Raw genomic sequence first — 21,508 nt, forward strand, 5'->3', positions numbered from 1 at the left:
TCCCGACATTCTGAGCCACGCGTGTCTTCTCTCGGTCACTCCTCTCATCATTAGCCTGATCGATGTCTCTGCAGCATCCAATGCCGATTTTAGGCATGTGTTCGCCATGTTCTTCCCTTCTTCTACCAGGTGAGCTGCTCTTTGTTGGTACTGGTCTGGTAGATGCTTTGGCAGCTGCCCCACTTCATCGCAGTGCTGGTATGCGTGCCTGTTGATCAGGGCGTTTGAGTTTGCGATGCGCCAATGTATAGGCGCATTTCTCTCCATCTTTCTCCCTGTGAGATCCATCCTCCTACTTTCCTTGTCTGGAGGTGGTCCGGCATTAATGGGTACATTGGCCCTCTTCCTAGGCGTAGCTGCAATTATGGAGTCAGCTGGCACCGACCCTTGGATGTATGCAGGGTCCTTTGAAGAATGTTTGTACTTCTCAGTTCTAGGGGTCACAGCTTTGCATACTGCTGGCTCCTTAAAGGCCTCTCTTCCTTGATCCAGCGCACTAGGGAGCATAGGCAGGAATTGGCTCCTAGTTTGTTGAGGCAGTAGAGTCTCCAGGAGGAAACATGTCTTGGGCTTCTCCTCCTCCATTGTCACTCCATAAGTCTGTGCAGCCTTCTGTACGACCATGTTGTAGACCCCTATGTCGTCTGGCGGCGATGGCCTCGAAGGTTAAGTGTCTACCCCTTCTTCCTGCGATTCGGCGATGAGATCTTGCCATTCCATGTCTTGTGCCTCCGAGGACGTCGAATTGCAGATCTTCGGCGCCTTCTCCCGCGGAATAGATGTCTTCTTCTCCCAGTTCCTCGACTGGTTTGGGCGTTTTTCGCGTCCTCATCGTCCCCTTTGGCTTCGAGCACGGGTTTCGGCGGGATGGTGTATTGGCTCATCTTCTTGTCGAAGTCCTTTTTCCGTTGCAGGATGCTCGCCATTTCGGCCTTGAGCCTCCTCTTCTTCCTCTCCATCTCGTCGGCATGTTGGGTGTCGAGAGTTGGAGCGCTTCTCTTCGGGGCCCTCGATTTCGAAGACGATGCTGGCTTTTGTTTCCTTGGCACCGAGGTGTCCTTTTCGAGAGCAACCTTCGACGATCTTTGTTTTTCGAGGACTTTCTCCGATTGGGAGTCCTTTTTGAAGGATCCGCTCGGCTGACTGTCCCTGGTAGCAGTTACTTTCGTCGGTGTTTTGGCGGCAGAGCTCCCTTCGAGGACTTAGCTTCACTTCTACGAGTGTCGCTCGGGTGTTTAGGGGTCAACGACTTCCTTACCTCCTCAAACGTCTTCTTATGGACCTCGACGGCCGTGCAGTCCTCCGGTCCTTCGGCGATGTTGTCCTCCTCTCCACTGGAGAGACCCAAGCCTCGGAGCGATGGAGGTAGCCCCTGCACCTGCATGTTGTGGTTCGCCCTTCTCTGCCTCTCCCTTGGATCTTGGGTGTAAACGCCGAGCACGCGTTGCAGTATTCGCTGCTGTGTTCGAGCGGCAGGCAGAGGTTGCAGACTGGATGTTGATCCTTCTGGGCGTACTTGTGGTGGCAATTGGTGGAAAATTTGAGCAGTGTCTTGTCCATCCCCGCGCTCAGGGAGCCCCCTGGGAGCGCATTCTCCGTTGAACGTCGAGGCTTTGGTCGCAAGTCTTCTTCCTCGTCGCTCCGGTTACCTGACCTGTAGTCCGGTGTAGCTGAAAAACTTGATTGTCGTCGATTTTTTGTGATTTTCCTTGATTCCTCTTCCAAAACTCTGGAACTCTTTGGCAACGATCCAGACCCAACGGCAGAAAAAAGAATCTGAAGATGGCGACCAAAGGTGGGAGCTTCCGGAGGAAGCACGTCATGAAGAACACCGAATGGTGGTATGTCGACACCCACCTGGGCCCTGAAAAAAAAAATAGAGAAAAAATACTGCAATTTCGGACCCAGCCACTAGATGGCGGAATAATGCACAGCATAGTGAATCCAGAAAGATTCACGCTGCAAAACTAAGTCTTCTACATGCTTAATGGGCTGTTACGTAAGAAGGAGTAACAGGATTGCTTTGAGTTCATGGCTCATGTTGTATGTGATATGCATTTCCTATATCTATACTGGGTTCATGCCCTCCAGTGCATTGGGGTTTTTAGGTCTCGGCTGCGAAAGGCTGCGCTTGCGCAGTCTCGCTCCGAGATTTAATGAGATGGAGTGACTTTGAGAAGAGGGGCTTGCACCCGCCCCTCTTCTCTCCTGTTCTCCATTGGCTGGCCTCTTAAATGCTGGCCAGCCACTGGAGAAGAGGTCCAGTCACTCCGTTGAAGCCCCGTCCTTTTCGGATCGGGGGGCGTGTTTTTTGCGAGAAGTCTCAGGGAGGAGACAACAGCAAAACACGCCCCCAAATCCGAAAATGAGGCTCCCTTTCTCCGAGGCATTTTTGCTGTGCCTCGGAGAAAGGCGGTGGTGTCCCGGCGTTGCTCCCTCACCTGATCTCCTCGTTCCCTCTCTCGCTGCTTCTCCATGTATTGTGACAAACATTAGAACGGAAAAACTGTTTTTCAATATATCCGTTATCAAGAACAACGATTGTTTTAGCTCCTGCTTCTCCATGTATTGTGACAAACATTAGAACGGAAAAACTGTTTTTCAATATATCCGTTATCAAGAACAACGATTGTTTTAGCTCCACAGACAAAGAGAAGAATAGCTATTGCCGCAGGTATTCTTAAAGAAATTAGGTTTGATGTACCTTTTAATATGGCCTCCTCGAAGGTACGCTTGTCAGTGGGAGTCCTCTTTCCGTGTCTATGTTCTGCGGGCCATAAAACTTTTTCTCCCTCTGTATGTGTGATATACTGCCTCTTGGTCCCTTCTCTGTGTCTGTGAAACCTGCCTAGTGTGGTGTCCGTCGTCAGTGTTTGTAAACTATCAATCTGTGGAGTGAGCAATCCCAGGAGTCTGGCGTGACTGCGGGCGCGAGGCGTGGGAGAGCATCCTCAGCGTCCAGGGTGAGGTAGCGAGTTTATCCACGGGTGTACGCACGGCCCCCGGATAGAAACAGTTGCGTATAGCGTCCCGCGCCCGGTAGGGGCACCTGCATCCGCAGCCAAGGCGGCCGAAGCAGCAGTGGCCATGAACCGCAGCTTCAGCAGGTCGCAGAACCTGCGCTTCCTGGAGAGTAACAGCACCGTGGAGGTGAAGAGTAAGGTGAGTGGCTTCAGCTCTCAATTGCACTGAGGTACGGGTACTCTCTTTACGTACAGCTCCTGTAGTGTGGAGACTGGTGTCTGCGGTGTAAATTACGCCTGGGAATCCCTGGAATGTCAGGTGCCGGGGCATCCAGTACCAGCTCTCTTTCCCCACTTTGGACCTATCCCCTTCCATATGCGTCTCCTTGAGAGGGAAACAGCAGAGCTAGAGACTACGTTCTCGACATTCTGTATTTTACTTCATTGTTAATTGCAGAGTTTCAGTTTGCTTGATAAAGTTAAATGAATAGGAGGTCTGTTCATATTATTTGCTTGCTGGTGTTCCTGGAGTACACAGTTTTCAATGTCATCTTACACAACTGGGCTGTTGCTCAAACATGGGACAGAAGATTGATTGGTGGGTATACTTGTCTTTTGTTGTCTTCAACCCATTTTTTGTTGGTATCTCCGGCCACTTTGCTAAGTCACTATTTTTTTGGGGTAGACTGGGTCTACAGTATTTACATTTACCTGTTGTTGCTGTAGGATGAGCGTGTGTGTGGCGGTGGTTTTAAAAGTCTCAGTTCGCAAGTCACTGCTGCCTGTGCATCTCCTGCACTGGGAAACGTTTGCATCGCTGGCTACTTGCATGTATTGGAATATGCTGTTTGGTTCAAGTTTATTTAAAATCACATGTCCCTCACACAAAATGACCACAGACACAATCCATTCAAAAAGTAATGGATCATGTATTCAAACTTTTCTCACCAGGCAGTCGTCTCTCACGTCTCACATAAGTGTTATTTTGCACACGCAGTATTCTTATGGCTCTGTTTGTTTGTGCGACTTGCAATGCTTCAAGGGATGGAATTGTGTAGCACGCACTTTCAAAATATTAGCCTTATCTCTAGTGTTCAATGAAAGGCACTATTTTACCTGTTTCAAAAAGTCCCCGCCATCTCGTTGAAAGCATAGCGGCCCCAGTGCATCGATTTGCACAACCCATTGCAAGCCTGTCTCATTGGTAAAAGCAGGGTTTTTCCTATCAAATCTGTAAAAGCTCTGTCGACTTTTGACTGCTTTGTCCCTATTAAAGTGGAATAGTTCTGTCTGCCCTATTCAAAAATGATAATAAAAGCCTAGTAACTTTACCATCAAAACTGAGTATACGTGTGAAATATGTGGCAGTACTGCGAGCCAGCCACCCCCTCTCCATGCCCAGGACTGTCTTGACCCCTACCCCCACCTCCCTGCACCTTTTGTTTTTAAAACATGTAGAGAAACGGCATTGTTATTTACAATGTCAATAGCTTAATCAGTGTGTGTGTAGGTGGCTCTGTGTGTGTGTGCAAATGCAATAGGTCTCGCATTTGAGAGTGATTAAGCTATTGACATTGTAAATAACAATGCCGTTTCTTTAAATGTTTTATAAACAAAAATAATGTCATGAGCAATGCCAATAGCTCTAACTTTACCAATGCCGAGACCATTGCATTGTAAATGCTTGTTGTATTTTCCATCCTGTTTAGCCCCAGAGTAGTTAGATGTGTTCCTTTTGGCAACCCACACATACAGGCTAGGATTCTGCACTCAACACTTGAAATTAAGACTTTTATGGTGGCACACAGAATTCCTCTTTTCCAGACTCTGTTCTTTATCTAGGTTCAAGTGTTTCTTTCAGTTTTTATACACAATACCATGAGGCTGGTAACACTCAAAATTAAAAATTAAAATGTTTATTAACTAAAAACCAGCAAAATGGCTCTGGTAGTTGACATGCGCTACTATCTCTTCGGTGCTCTGAAGGTCACAAGTTTGAATTTTGGAAAGGCAGACTCAGCCTCCCACCCTTTCAAGGTCAGAAAATAGATTAGCATGCAAGACTAGTCCCTGGCCATAAGTACCCTCTAAATTCAAAGTTAAATTTTTCCTTTACTTTTTCCATTTTAAAAAGCTAGTATTTTCTTATTTTCAAACAAATGTACATTTGTTTTACTACATGCATTTTTCTTGCAAGGAAAAATAAAGTTTTTATACTACCTATACACAACCTATTTAAAGCCCAAGTGCTTGTGGTATGCAGGGAAAATTTCCCACCCTACTGGTTTTCGCTGCACTCAGATATTTTTTTTTTTAACAACAGATTTTATTCGTCATTTGCACATAAGAGGCAGGGCTCTGTGACCCCAGACGCCACTACCGCACAGAATTACAGAAAGAGACATTGCAAAGGACAATTTTCGTTTTGTGTTTTTGAAAAAGAAGAAACAGAACACCAGAAACAAAACAAGCCATTACATTCTTTGATCTATAATATAACCTCGGATCTCCGCCCCCCCACCCACCACCCCCCCCCCCCAAGTTGCGCTTCGCTCACTGAAAACCGCTCTCCCACCCGCGCCCAGTAACCACAGCAAAGGAGTAAGGACCCCGACCCATCCACCCTGGTAGAGACCCGGCACACCCAGGCCGCCCCCGCACCCCCATGGCGCCCGACACCCCAAAGAACAGCCCCCATTACGCTAGCCCTACCCCACTCCCACTGGGATATCGTCAGGCACAGCAGGGGGCTCCAGCCACAGACCCCGATAATCCGCCCACCGCTTCCAAATCTTGAAATGCTTGCGTGGGCAGCCCCGAGCCACAAAGATAGGTTGTTCCAGGCCCATACAAAAGTCCAGACCATTTTTCCATGCGGCCGCCGAAGGGGCCCGCTCATCCTTCCACTGCCTAGCTATGTCTCACTTCGCCAAGGTAAGACCAAGAAACAGGAGGTGCCGTTTATAGACATTACCCCCAATATCGTCCATGACGTGAAGCAAGGCCAGCTGCGGCGTACGCTGGAGCTGCCACCCCAGGACCTCAGACATACACGAAAAAACCCCCCTCCAGAATCGATCAAACGACGAGCAGTGCCAAACCGTATGCAGGAAGGAACCCTCCGCCCCACTACACCTGAGGCACACCGGCGAGGCGATCAAGCCCGCTCTATACAGGCGCACCCGAGTGAAATATACCCGGTGTAGATATTTGAACTGGACCAGACGGAGGCGCATCGCAATGGCCGCGCCCCGCAGGGCTGCTAGGGCCTCCCTCCAATCCTCTTCCTCCAACGAGCCTACATCGTCTTCCCACGCCGTCCGTAACCTATCCAGGGAGGGCGCACTATGGGTGACCAGAGACTGGTATATCTGGGAGATCTTTTTGGTTACAAGATCGCCCATGAAGACTTTCGCCTCCACCGGGCTAAATTCGGGAATGTCTGTCAGGCCCTCAAGGCTAGGAGCAAGTGCATGGCGAAGCTGGAGGAATCGAAAGAACTGCGTCCGGGGCATATCAAATTCCTCCTGCAGGTCCTGAAACGATTTAAGGGATCCATTCCGGGTCACGTCGCCCAAGGTAGAGATACCGATGTCGTCCCAGCCGCCAAACCCCTGTAGCGCCGCTAACTCCGGTAGCCGCCCATTATGCCATAGCGGCGTTTCCCCCGTTAATGTGTTCCACCACCCTATTCTCTTTAAGGACTGCCGCCAGATCTGGAAGACTACTCTGGAAACCGGCGGCAGCGAGCCCCGCAGCGCCGGCGAATAAAGGATCGTATAGAGAGAATGCCGCCCCATCAAGTGTCGCTCGAGAGTGTAAGCCGGGTCCCCTCGGTCGCCATACCACCACTCGTTGAGGACCAATAGGTGTGATGCCTGATAATACGAGAGCATGTCGGAGGTCGCCAGCCCACCACAATAGGTGGATAGAAAGCACTTACGCAACGCCACACGTACCGCCCCCTGTCCCCCACAGAAACTGGCCGAGCACCGAATTCACCGTACGGAACCAGCTGGGCGCGATCGTATATGGGTGGTTCTGAAGTTGGTACAATAGCCGAGGAAGTGCCACCATCAGATTTATTTTTTTAATGCCAATGTTCTTTCCCTGAACAAGGTAAACTGATACAATTGTGATATCATTGGCACTCTGTAGCATCCTTGTAAGTACACTGTGTAGAAAGTCCAGGAAACCCTTATTGATTTACAGGACATTCTTCAATAATACCAAGTGCTCTATTTTATGGTAGTGTGGTCGAGCAGCTTAGGCTAATCAAAGGGGAGTGTTGAGCATTTGTTGTGCACAGTGTCAATAGATGGGTCACACTCAAAGAAATCAGACACCAATTAATAAAATAACCCAAATCTTTATATTATTTTAGGAACCAAGATCTTCGTGATCAGGTAAGTACTTTTAAAGATGGGTTTTCAGCATTTAAATAGACAATACTGTATCCGCGGCAATGTTAACCTATGAGAGAAACATACACTGCATAGGACCACTTGTCTTACAGAATTGCTCTTCAGGACTTAAGATAAGTAGGGACCAAGGTACAAGACAGCACCAACAGGTCACCTTAGCCAGCTCTGGAGCATCTGGGTGCAGAGGTGCTTTTTGTTTTGGGGGGGCCTGTTGAAGTCAATGGGAAATGGCTCCTGCAAAAAGAAGTTACAAGAGAAGACTGGGGCTAGTCGGCTGGAACCCAAAGAGGGGCTCAGGTCCTTGGGGTCTCTGGAGCCAGGGATGCACTGTTGGTTGATTGGGACTAGGGCTGTAGGGCCCGTATGCAGTGGTCTTTGGTCCGGCAGGTCGCAGCAGTCATGATGGATACAGATGTACAAGGTCAAGACTGGTTTGTATATAGCTGTGTCTGAACTGGGGTGGCGAAGTGAGCTAAAGAATAATGATGGATTCAACCCAGATCTGTGACTGGGGGTGTGAGAAAGTGCCATCTTTCTTGCATGGTATGCTCCCACTTTTTGCTGAACTGAGTGTGCCCTGGACTCCTGCCAATCAGGTGCCAAGGGTCTATGTTCCTTCCCTAAAAACCCAAAACCCAAATTGGCAAACCCTGGCCACATGTCAGCCCCTTGTGTATGGTACCCCCAGTGCCTTGAGACCAGGGAAGGCCTCTAAGGGCTGCAGCACTTATTAGGCCAACCTTAGAGGCCCTGTACCCTAACACACTGCCCTTGCAGGCTGAGTGTCTGGGTACAAGGGAAAACACAGAGTCTACATGGCACACATCCCTGTGTGCCATGCCCACAACCTACACTGCCCTGGCATACATCAGCCACCCCTCTAGCTGGGTGAACTATGCCAGTGGTGTGGACACAAGAGCATGAGCCCTGTGCCCCTACAGTACCCAGGTCCATTCCTGGGCACTGCAAGTGCAGTGCTGCCATTTAAGAGTATATGGTGCTGGGAGTTCGTCAAACACGAACTCCACAGCACCATAATGACAACACTGAAGACTGAGAAGTTTGGTATCAAACTTCTCAGCACATTAAACCCACACTGATGCCAGTGTGGGATTTAATGTACAAAGCACTGCAGAGGGCATCTTAGAGATGCTCCCTGAAACCTAACCTACAATCCACGTCTTGTCTGAGAGGCTGCCTAGGCTGCCACACAGCAGACATGTTGCTGGACCCCTGGGTGGAGAGACCCCGCTCTCCTGGGCCTGCAACAATGCACATCCTGGGCGAGGTGCTAGGTCTCCTCCCCCAGGATGGGCAGGGGGAAGCTTCAAAGGCATGCCGCCTTTGTGAGCTTCTCAAGGCCATTTGCTGTACCCAGCAAAAGGCCCCCACTGGTTCCGACCCCCACTCTGGCGGGAAGACTGGCCGGAAACCCCAAGTAAGGACAGGGGATGTGCCAGCCTCTGCCAACCCCATCCCTCAGGTGGGGGAGGCGAGGTGAAGCACATCCCCGGGCTCTCGCCATCTTGAAGATGGGAAGCCCTGCCCCCCTCCCACAGGAGAGTGGCAGGATAGGGGGTGTACCCACCCCTAGCAGGGACCCATTGGTCCCTGCCCTTTACCTACCTGTAACGCCCCTAAATCTAGTATTTAGGGGCACCCTGAACCTTCCCTCCTCAGATTACAGATTCCGAAAAAGCAAAGAAGAACAAGAAGAAAGAAGACCTGCTGTGCAGCTGCTAAGAAGAGGAAGACACCAACTGCTTTGGCCCCAGCCCTACATGCCTGTCGACCCTCGAACTTGCTTCTGCTAAATCCCGGCACCTCTTGTGGCCAGCAACCTCACAAACCCAGGAGGACCTGGCTACCTTGTGACTCTGAGCATCTGGGACTCCCATGAGCAGTGGCTCTGCTCAAAGCAAGTTTCTAACCCCTGGCATCAGCCCGGAACCGCGAACCCTGCACACTCCGCACCCGCCAAGCCTGGCCTGTGCCTGAGTGGACAAAGACCCAGAGGACGTCCCCCCGGCGACTGTGACCCCGAATCCGGCACCCAAGAACACACCTTGACGCTCCAGACGACGCCTGCAGCCTCAGAACCAGGGACCCCGCCAACAGCGATCAACAGAGGGTAAGATTTCCCGACATCAAAAGGCACCCCTGTGCCCGACTCCTGGGTACCTACCTGTCCTCCAACTTCCTAACTTACCTCTCGAAGTGGTGGTGGCACCTGAAGAATCTTCGTCCCCGAGCTTGCAGCCTTTGTTCATCATTGAGCTTTCCCATTGAAATTCATTAAGTGCCCGAAGGCTCAAAAGCACCCTGCACCCAGCCGCCCAAGTGGCCCTGGCAGTGCAACTTCTACTCCTACCTACTTCCCCATTTGCCCTGAGCAAGTGACCAGGAGCCCAGTTCCCACAGCCGCGTGGCCTGCTAGTCAGCAGCCACCAACCAAGGCCCCCCCCTGCCTCCCATAGGATAACATTGGGCCTAACTCACTCTGCACCCGGCCGCCCCACGGCCGCTGAGGGTGAAACAACTGTACTTACCTGACCCTGGGACACCCCTGAGTCTATGCCCAGAACCTTAACTCTGCCAGTCGAGTACTTACCCAAAAGCCGATAACTCACTTTTCTTCCATAGGGTAACATTGACTGGCTTCTTCTGAAATTTCTTTTAAGTGTGAAGTTTCGAAACTCTAAAATATTCACCTAAAATCAACCGAGTAACGAAAACGGAAATACTCACCTGCTATTAGGAGAGATCCCAGTGCTGGATCTTGGTGCCCAGCACTGAACCCTGAAAAGTACTTACAACCGTAGTTACCACTAACTCGATTTTCTCCTATATGAAACCATTCACTGTTTTTCTGTGACATTTCTTCTAAGTGTCAATTTTTGCAAACTACAAATATTCTTTAAAAATCATACCAACTGTGAAAACGTAATTACTTACCTGTTTTAAATAGATGCCCCAGTACTGAGCGGAGGAGCCCAGCACTGGATTACAAAAGTAACGAGAACATACTTTACCCGTAACTTGAATTTTCTCCCATAGGAAACTGTTTTTCTATGAGATTTCTTCTGTTGATATTGCATACTTATAAATATTCTTTAAAAATTGCCTGTATAACTTAAACGCAGTTTCTGAACTGCTTACAGGTGGTACACTAGTGCTGGATCCAGTACCCAACACTGACCTAGAAAAAGTACTCATAACCCCACTTACCTGCTAAGTGAATTTCCTTCCAAAGGATAACATTGGTAATTTGATCAGAAAAAGTTTGTCAACTTTTAAAATAGCAAAATATTGTTTAAAAATCACAACAGTAACAACTGAATTTATTCACTTGTTTCCAAGAACTGTCCCAGGACTGAATCTAGGATCCAGTCCTGGAGTTAAAAAAGTAATCCTGAAAGTAATCAAGTGCACATAACTTAAAATTCCCATTGAGCTCAATGTATTATTGTGTTTGGAATTGTGTTGCCTATTGCAACAACCTGTAACTATTACCTACAAAAGTCAATTTCATATTGCAAAAGTATTTAACTAAAGCATCTCATTCTGAGAGAGTATATTTTGATACCTATTGTTGGTTCTAAAAATAAAACAATCATATATTTTTTATATAAACCATTGGCCTAGAGTTCAGTTCCTGAGTGTGAGAGACCATTTGCTGACTGAGTGTGTGGAACAAATGCTTTACACTGTCCTCTGATACTGCCTTACTGCTCGACCAAGCTACCACTTAAGAGAGTAAGGTTATATCTAAGTTTAACCTCTGCCAAACCTCTGGGGACTGTGGACTCTGTACACACTGTACCTATTTGGGAACAGTATATACAGAGCCACTTTCTCACACGTCCATCATCTCCTTTTGTTTGCTTTGTTCGCCCTAAGTTGGCAGGGTATTCCCAGACGTGGGTCCCTTGCTCGCCTGGCTGATGAGGGGTGTTACCCGAAACCGGTCCAGGGATGCTTGTATCCGGTCCAGGGAAGACCTGGGTTGGCAGTTCGGGCGACTGTTTCCATGAGGCACAGGGTCAAGACTGATTTGCATATAGCTGTGTCTGAGCTGGGGTGGCAAAGTGAGCTAAAGAATGATGATGGATTCAACCCAGATCTGTGACTGGGGGTGAGTGGAGAAAAGCTTCAGCGCTCCGTCCATTATCTCCTTTTATTTGCTTTGTTCACTTGAAGTTGGCAGGGTATGCCCAGACGTGTGTCCGTTGCTCACTTTGCCACTGGATTCAAGCTAGCCTGGCTGATGAGGGGTGTTACCCCGAAACCGGTTCCAGGATGCTTGTTTCCGGTCCAGGAAAGTCTTGGCTTGGCAGTTCGGGCTGGACTGTTCCCATGAGGCACAGCGTCAAGACTGATTTGCATATAGCTGTGTCTGAACTGGGGTGGCGATGTGAGCTAAAGAAGGATTAATTCAACCCAGATCTGTGATTGGAGGCGAGTGCCTGAAAAGTTTTAGCGCTCCGTCCTTCATCTCCTTGTGTTTGCTTTACATATATAATATACAGTGACTTGGCATGACAGAAAGGGAGGTGTGCTATGTTGTGTTTTTATCATGGGTTACACCATGTCACGCAGCCTGCAATGACAGTCTGCATGCAATTTGTGTGGGGTCCTTGAGGCATAAGACTCTATGTGGTACCATTTACTAGGGACGTACAGGGGTGCCATAGTGTAATTGTATCTTTTACCTTGTTTTAGGGAAAATTAATTGGCACTGGGACCTGGTTAGCAGGCTTCCAGTTGAAAGCATCAGTATTGGTGAACAAAAAGTGGGGGTGACTATGACAAGCACTGGCATAGGCAATCTGTCTCGGCAATGGGAGTACCTAATTATAGAGAGGGCAAAAGGCGTTGCTGCAGGGAATAAACCAATTTGTATGCAGGCTGTGGACAAAGACTAGCAAATACATTACAGTAATGAAATAATTTTGTATGCTGCAATGAACAAGTGCTATTAAATGTGGAGCCTTAAAAAGTTTTTGGTTGGAAGTGTGAACAAGAAGAAGCAGGAATAAAGCGCCCAGGGGAGGGAGGAGGGAGCCACAGTGAGTTGGGAAAAGAACCAACCAGAGCAAAACCCCCAGAAACCCAACCACCCTCCCTTCTGGTGGGCCCAAAAAGTTTTCAAGCTGCTCTCCATAAACACACACAGATGGACAACGGATAAAACCGCACCTGACATGGTGCGAACGACAGCCAAGGAGAGACGTTAAACCATTGGAAACAAAACACACACGCAACACAAACAGGCAGAACCCAGAATTGGGGGAGGGGTGTAGAAAAGAAACATGGATAAAGAAAGCTGCATGCATTTTTGTTATGCCATCCGCTCGTGTCCCCAACTACCCTCACCCCTTAAAGTCTACAAATAGGCTTACACAGCTTAATGATCATAGAGTCAACATGTTGAATAAAGTCCGATGTAAACACTTCAGAATAATGCACGGCTTTTGAGAAAAATAATGAATTTAGGTTTCTTTCATTCAATGTATTTTTATACAAACAAATTCAGAAGAAGTGTCCCAAGCGCTGCAAAGCACACATGCTAAGAATTTTTATCGTAAAAATCCCATGGAAGAACATTTGTTATTGGAAATTGTAGAAGTGCAGTATATACCGCTGTGCAAAACATGCGTGCGGTCTTGACCAATTCTGTTCAGGACCTCAGTGCCATCTCCTTAACAACTTCCACCATCTGCCCCTCGCCTCCCACCTAACTCAAAGGTTCACATTTAGACGAGGAGCCGGCGCTCCAACTTCAGCTAGACACCATCTTCAAAATCTATCCTGCTCACTTCCAAACCAAAATATATACATGCTTTGGGACAGCTTTTTTTAACGTTATGGGTTATTTTCATTTAAAACTTACTGCATATACCACTTGCTGCCTAACAAAACTCCTAAAGCAAACACAAAGAGATGATGGACGGTGCGCTGAAACTTGTCAGACACTCACCCCCAGTCAAAGATCTGGGTTGAATCCATCATCGTTCTTTAGCTCACTTCACCACCCCAGTTCAGACCCAGCCATACGCAATTAAGTCTTGACCCTGATCCTCAAGAGATCAGTCCAGCCCTAACTACCAAGCCAGGTCTTTCCTGGACAAGAAACAAGCATCTTTACCCATTAAAAAAGGGAAAATACTACCTATTGCCAAATGGCGTGGTGGTATAAATAACACAGTATATCCATTTGTCATGACTCATACGGATAACATTTCTGCATTGGAGCAGAGGTGTCACAGTTCCCGAGGAAGAAGGGATGTTAGCCAAAATTCTCTGAATTCAATTTTCAGTTTCAAATAGAAACAAATACACTACAGACTCCCCTCATTTCTTAAAACTTGGAAATTCAGACGTTGTACAGATGAAGAAAAGCAACTACTCACACGGCACAGTGCAATGGGGTAAAAGGGTTTCCTTCCAGGTAGGCAAACTGATTGTGTTCAAGTAACATCTCCAAACAATCTTCGTGCCCTGAAAAGATAAAGTTTCAAAATATTCTGGGATGAGCAGTAAAATGCATTTTTTTAAACTATCTTTCATTTTGCCGAGCCATTCAATGTGTCCTTGTGTCTATTTTGGCATGTTAACGGTTAGTTTTGAATTGTGAAACACTAAAGTAACACTAAAAGGTATGCGTGCCTTATGTTTCTGAGCATTCTGGTTAACTAACCCTAAAACAAGAAAGTGCTCAGAAATACAAGTCAAAGACAACCGTATAGAGATTTTTAAGGGATTCAGGTAGAGACGAGCAAAATGTTTACTCTACACAAAGGCAAAGTAATTCTGTTAAGAATTTGCCAGTCGCAAATACAACAAAAAGTTCTATTTGCATAAACTTGACATTCTTAAAAGAAGTGCCAGTGAAATAAGAGAGTAGAGGAACATGCAAATATAGTGGAGAAGATGCAGCAAGCAATAGCAAAAGAAGTCACCCGCCCTCATCTGCTGCACAGTTGTGGAATACCAATAGTAGGGGAGGTTTATTAGCAGATGCAACTCTACAGGATGACAGAAGGAGAGCGAAAATATTTGATGCATGCTGAGAATACGACTAATCAATCAGATGATGATGAACAGAAGCAGGGGGGAAAGCCATGACATCAGAGCCCAGCAAAGAGAAAACATGAACCCTTCTGCTCCAACACAAAATGGCATTCTGGAATTTGAAGCCTACAGATACCCCAACCTTACCGTTGTAAGCAGCCCAGTGCATTGGTGTGTATCCGCTGTAGTCCACCACGGAGTCAAGGGGGTCTGTGGAGATGGCAGCCTGCAGCAACATCCTCAAGACATCTGTGTGGCCGCAAGCTGCTGCAAAGTGGATTGGAGTCCGTCCCTTGAAGTCCCTGCACAGCACAAAGGCGTCGTGGTCCAGCAGCCCACCCACACAATCCTCGCAGCCCGTCATCGCCTGTGCACCACAAACAAAAGCACCAGTGAGTAAGGGCTTCAGCAGGAACAGGTAGTTTCCTCACACTTCAACAATAGCAGACAGGGAGGGTGCACAACAAACAGTCTAGCTCTGCAACAATCAGTCTGGAAGAACGTATGATCTGATGAACTGTTATGCTGCACAAATGCAAACAAACAGTGAAGTACATTCACAGCCTCAGAGTCCCAGTCACTGAAAGGGCCGAATGCTACAGAAGCACTGATAACCATCAGACTTCAACCTTTGTGCTCCTACGGCAGAAGAAATGGAAGTTCAGCGTGTAAACCCATTAATCAGAATAACACAGCCAAGTATTAAACACTCTCACAAGTCAGCGCCTTCTGCCCAGGGGAGCAGATGTAACTCTGTCCAGTTCACAGTAACTGGTGTGGCGAGAATAACCCAGAAATACTGCACAGCAGATCCAATGTACAACTCAACTCCTGAATTGAGAAACCACATCCCATGCCTGTGTGGGCTGACCAGATTATATACTCCTACCTTTGAAGCAGACCAGGGAAACAAAGCAAGACTGGGTCAACAAAGCAAAACTAGGTACTGTCAACTCATGCTCACTTACCCCGCGGTGAAGGGTGGTCCTGCCTCTCTTGTCTGCAGCATCTGCAGTGGCTCCCTTCTCTAGCAATAGGTGCGCACAATCCACATGCCCATTCATGACCGCCAGCATCAGAGGAGTCCTTTAGAGAGAGAATAAGGAGGTGAGTATTAATGGTTGGTGACAAAGCTTTTAAAACACTACCCCTGAAAACCAAGAAAGTAACAGGCACCTTTACGCAAAAGTTAAGTTCAAATTCAATCTGTAGTAGCCATGACAACTACACCAGTGGCCAGGGAGCAGATTGTTTCTTAAGCTCTAATTCTTGGGATGATCTAGAAGGATCGATTCCTTCCTTTACTCCAATAAAGCCTATATTCAATCAATGATGTTTTAAAATTATTTGCGACAACATATATGTGCTGGTACAAATTTTAAACCCTTCTGATAAAGTGCTCGTTAAATGATGTGTGGAATAGGTCACCATTGCTGGTCTCTGTTAAGCACATGGGTACTCTTTTGTTAAAGAGCAAGAGAGCTCTTCCCCCAGTCAACTGTCAGAGGTTTGGTGACTCAAAGTCACAGTGCAAGTACATTTAGCTGATGCAAAATAAATAGTTTATTTCTATTGGATGGCCTAGTGGTTGTATGCGACTTAATAAAAATACAAATTATTCTGAGAAACCATTTCACCCCAATCAATATTTGATAAACATTTTCAAGACTAATGGCGTGCACCATTTTTAAGAATTCATAAGGAATATGCTACTTACCAGTATGCATCTGTTCTTGGCATGTAGAGCTGCAGATCTATACACTGTGCATAGATCGCCATCTGGTGTTGGGCCCGGATGTATATTTTTTCGGAAATTGCATTTACGTGCCTTTTCTAAGATGTAAATGTCATTAATTTTGAAAAGGGGTTCTTTCTGACAGTTTCCATACAAGGATTGCATAAATCCTTTTTCAATGCTGGTCTTCCTTTCACAGGTATTGTACTGTACTGCAGTGTCTGTTACTGGATGGTGTCTCACTTTTTCTTATAACTGATGGTCTGTGGGGGTTATGCCACCAAATCCCTTCCCTCTTTTTCACCACTCCTCGTTCCTTCTCCTTCCCTCTTCATCCTGTCCCCTCTACATATTTCTTGGACATTCACCCCACTCATTTCTTTCATCCAATTGTTATATTTATGTTTCTGCTCCCTCATGCTCTTCAATTTCGAAACCTTTTTGTGAGGGGGCTCCTTCCTCTACATCTTTTTCTTATTCCTTCTCTCTCTCCCTTAGTCACTGTAGCTCATTTTTACACATTTATATTAAAAGTGCTCCCTAATTGGGATTCGTTATGACATTTACAATTTAGTATTGCTGTAAAAACAAGTTTTTATTTTTAGGATTTCTAAAGCATACTACCACTTAGCCGTCTCTTGGTGCTAAATTGCCAACTAATGAGAGAACCACAAAAGTAGAACGTATGGAAACAGCTACGTCTTAATTGCTTTCCTAATGGAAAGATGATTGGGACTATGTTGCAACTCATGGTGAAAGGATTCCAAATGACTGGGACTTAGACCAAAAAGGCTTGGCCCACCACATGTATTCTGGGGAAACAAGGAATTCAAGGACATTTCTATCAAATTGTTTTTCCACTAAATGGGTTTTTGATTATTTGGGTTTTCAGAACTGACATTAAATTATTTAGATTTTTAATAATTTACTGTTTATGTTAAGGGTATCCCCATTTCCATGAACACGATGTACAAAAATAATAAATGTAAAAACTTGAGAGGCAAGGATACTTCACAGGTCTCTGCAAAAGGACACCTGGCTACCTACTAATCGATAAAGCAGACAACAGCAGAAATTGGAAATGACACTTCCACTATTGTGGTAACTTGCTCATCCTTAGGGTGGAACATTTTACCAACATCCTAATCCCTTAACCAAAGCCATCCCTCTAAAATTGCTAGAGAGTAAACCTGGTCAAATGAATTGCTTAGAAAATAACATAGGAAAACCTAATAAGCAGTAAGAGTAAAAGACAAGACACAGCCTTCTTGGCCCTGAGAAATTTGTCATACTGTGGCATCTTTTTTTAAAATCAATATTCACATCTATGCACACAGAGTAATAGTGCCATTGAAATGTATGAACTGATTTGATTTTGACACCACTGGAATTAAATGGCAAATTAATTCTGGATGTTTCTCTATACCATTATACCACACATAAAAAAATGAAGTCTTTCTGGACTGACATGCAGCAGTGTCTCTAGTTTGAATGTTCGATTACCTTGTCAAATATAAAACCAATCTTATTTGAAGCACTTCTAACAGATATTTTTCTGTCCTAAAAGTAGCAAAAAAAACATCTCCTTTCAACCCTAGCTTTTAGATCACAATTCCTAGCCATGTGAGCTTCATGCTCCAATTATGACATTTAAGCCTTCCAGTGACTTATAAAGTGCCACTTTGTCTGCAGAGTGGATGCTATGGCGGAGGTTCGGACCACGACCTGAAGAGCTGTGGTTATTAAACGATCAGCCAGTTATTCTTTTATCACAAGAAAGAAAGCCCGTGCATTAAGTTTACTTTTTGGGACCGGCCCATCCTCAAATTGTACAAGAAACAAAGATTACAGCCAAAATGTAATCATCGTCGGGAGTCCTGCCACCTGATGCACCACCTGGTACCAAAACCCAGACTCTGTGTAAGTGGTGGGTTGCTTTTCATACTGGACATGTAGTAACACTGTCCTTACCTTGTGATATTTTATTTTGCAATAAATGTTGTGTAGTACATACTGTGGCAGGTAAACTTAGCAAACATTTCAACTTCTTCAACCTTAACCTACAAAAAGATACAAAACTCACTGGCCATGGGCATCCGTCACATCGGTGGTACCCATACGGTCTCCGCTATCAATCAATAGATGCAGGGAGTCTGTGTTCCCGTATGCAGCTGTCAGGAAAAAAACAGAGATATATTAGACAAAGGGGACCCACAAAAGTCAGCTGGATATTACCAAAGGTATGAATATATGACAGAAAAAGAGTACAGGGAGGGAGCAGCTCCATTACAGGCTAATCTCAGAGGACACTATTAGAGAAGGTTACATGTGTTTGACGATGCAGCACCTCAGCTGTCTTCCTCAGTCTCTTTTTTTGCACTCACCAACAGGCTAGTTACTGACACGGAGAGAAAGTGCCTCTTTTACATGGTTAGCCCCCCACTATTTGCCTAGTTTTTATGTGGTTTCAATTGTAGTACACAGGGTCCCTGTCAACCAGGCCCCTTGTGCCTGTGCTTCTTCCCTGAAAACAAACCCCCAATTGGTACTTCTACTGCCTGTAAGTCCCTAGTCAGACCCCCCCCAGGATATTGCGGCATGGATTAGCAAATTTAGCAGCACAAATATGGAAATTTAGCTGCATTTTTGCGGCACTTTATTTTACTGATAATCATCCATTTTCATTTAAAACAATGGCAACTATTCCACTTTGAAATAGGCAACCTAGGATATGGAACAGAGGAAGCAGCCCACAGGTGAAGGCTGCTGTCCCTTTGAAATGCAATCCTCCATTTGCTTAGCCCATTCTTGTAATCGGCACACCGAGTGAGAGAGGGAGACATTTGAAAGACTGTATCCCGCTTCCTGGACCTGTGACTGGGCGTGAAGCTTCAAATGAGTCCTCATTGGGACCGCCAGGGCAGCTTGTAATTCTGAACACTGAGTGAAGGAAATGTGTTTTGTTTGTTAATTGCAAGTACCAAACGTCACCAGTGGCTTGGCATAGCACATTTTGCACTACCCATGTAGGCGCGCTAAAAGGCCCCTAATTATAATTTCACTCAGCCCTAGAGGCAGTGCACCATGCAGATTTTGTATATATAATTTTTGCCCAGTGAAATCTGCTACAGCTTAAATGGGAACGCGCCACTCGTTAGAAATGGTGCAGAAATCGCGTGCTCTGTAAATTCTGCATCCAGCGGTGTCGGTATTTACCGGGTGTGCAATTACCACTCTGATAGCACTGGATTCACAAAGAGACATCTGCGCCCATGTCCATTCTGGACTGCTGCGAGATATCAAAGAAGTCGGGCAGATCAATACGAGGTGCCAGTCTTGTTTCTTGTATACAAATTAGACAATGTCGTTGAAGAACTTTCAAAGGCTCTGCAGCTGGAAGACGCCTCCATGTTTCTGGGGACACGAGGAAGGTGTTTGCCCCGCACAGTAGCAACGTGCAAGCACAACTTACCCCGATGAACCTATTTCTACAAACCAGAACCTATCGCACGCCTCAACATTTAATTTACGGTTGCTGTTTTCTACTTTCCTCCCGTCCTCCTCCTTCTTAAAACAACAACGTAGGTCAGAGCAGCAATATCAATTTCAGAAACAGCCAGCTTACTTGAAGGCGATGTTTTTGAGATCAATATTTGTGCACCCTAAGTGCATGCCGGGAACGTTTCTTCTGAGTATTTATTAATTTAGGTTGGAGCTGGGCCGGAGCCACAAAGTATGTATTTTAACATGCTGAGGTCCTGGCACGCCGCCATGCTCGTGCCTCTGGGTTAAGCACTTTACTAATGAGTTATCAATACCGAATGATTGATTTCTGAAGTAGGCTCAGCATTTGTCCTCTGTCGGCAGGGCAATGCGAACCAGCACTGCTACATCCGAGAGTGTACTGCATGCACCCATTCAATAATTGGCCTCTCTCAGATTGGTTAATCCCAGCTAATAAGAGGGAAGTCTAGTCCCTATTTCCTTTCAGCCCTTGCTCGCTCTGCAGTTCACTCTTCATAGAAATGTAAAAACCTTTTCCCTGCATTCCTTTATTTTCGCGGGCACTTATGTAAAAATCGCGGAATTTTTACCAAAGTGCAGATTTCGCGGCATACCGCGAAATCCTGGAGGGTCTGCCTAGTAAATGTTGCCCTGGGTACCTAGGGCCTGGGAGCTGAAGAGGGTCCCTTGGGACACCCCCTTACTGGGGCCATGCCTCGGCCCTTGCAGCTTGCATGCTGTGACGGAGAAAACTAAAAAGTCAACAGGGCACCCTGCCTGGGTGCCATGCCAGCTAACAGTGCCTGAAGGTATAGGTAGGTCACCTCTCTAGCAGGCCTCAAAGCCCTAAGGCAGGGTACCCTATACCACAGTTGCGGGCATATCTGCATGAGCATATGCCCCTACAATACTGCGGTCCATTTCCTAATATTCTAAGTGCCAGTGAAGCTATAGGGAGTACACAGGCTGGAAACTCGACAACTCTAGTTCCACAGCACCATTATGGCTTTACTAAATATATGAGTGTTTGGTACAAAACCGCTCCTTTCAATAAATCCCAACTGATGCCAGTGTGGGATTTATTGTACCATGTACCCAGAGGGCACCTGAGAGGTGCCCCGTGAAATCCTGATAACCCTGATGTGGTCTCTGACCAGCTCTAGGCAGCCAGCCACCACCAGACATGTTTCAGGACCACTAGGTAGAGAGCCCCTGCTCTCTGGGACCAGAAACAATGCACAACCTGGGCAGAGGTGTGTGAGAAAGTGCCATCTTTCTTGAATGGTATGCCCCCACTTTTTGCTGAATTGCTGAATGTACTTTGACTGAGTGTGCCCTGGACACCTGCCAATCAGGTGCCCAGGGCCTATGTTCCTTCCCTAAACACACAAAACCCAAATTGGCAAACCCTGGCCACATGTCAGCCCCTGGTAAATGGTACCCTAGGTACCCAGGGTCTTGAGACCAGGGAAGGCCTCTAAGGGCTGCAGCACTCATTGTGCCACCCTTAGAGGCCATGTACCCTTACACACACTGCCCCTGCAGGCTGGGTGTCTGGGTGCAAGACAAAACATAGAGTCGACATGGCACACATCCCTGTGTGCCATGCCCATCACCTACACTGCCATGGCATATATCAGCCACACCTCTAGCTGGGTGCCCTATGCCAATGGTGTGGGCACAGGAGCAGGAGCCCTGTGCCCCTACAGTACCCACGTCCATTCCTGGGCACTGTAAGTGCAGTGCTGCCATTTAAGAGTACATGGTGCTGAGAGCTCGTCAAACACGAACTCCACAGCACCATAATG

The 21,508-nt window shown here is 46.7% G+C and overlaps 1 protein-coding gene across 2 annotated transcripts in view; it reads right to left on the reverse strand.

Annotated features, from left to right (window-relative positions):
• Positions 1 to 21,508, reverse strand: part of ANKRD52 (ankyrin repeat domain 52) — a 260,465-nt gene that overhangs the window by 96,794 nt on the left and 142,163 nt on the right. For both annotated transcript variants that reach the window (XM_085600316.1, XM_085600315.1), the window contains exons 19-22: positions 18,280 to 18,367; positions 15,430 to 15,547; positions 14,609 to 14,828; positions 13,801 to 13,888 (exon numbers count right to left, since the gene is read on the reverse strand). In XM_085600316.1, the coding sequence (XP_085456442.1) occupies positions 13,801 to 13,888; positions 14,609 to 14,828; positions 15,430 to 15,547; positions 18,280 to 18,367 (514 nt within the window). The remainder of the gene's footprint in view (positions 1 to 13,800; positions 13,889 to 14,608; positions 14,829 to 15,429; positions 15,548 to 18,279; positions 18,368 to 21,508) is intronic.

This window comes from Triturus cristatus, chromosome 4_2 (genome assembly GCF_964204655.1).
Source record: "Triturus cristatus chromosome 4_2, aTriCri1.1, whole genome shotgun sequence".
Lineage (NCBI taxonomy): Eukaryota > Metazoa > Chordata > Amphibia > Caudata > Salamandridae > Triturus > Triturus cristatus.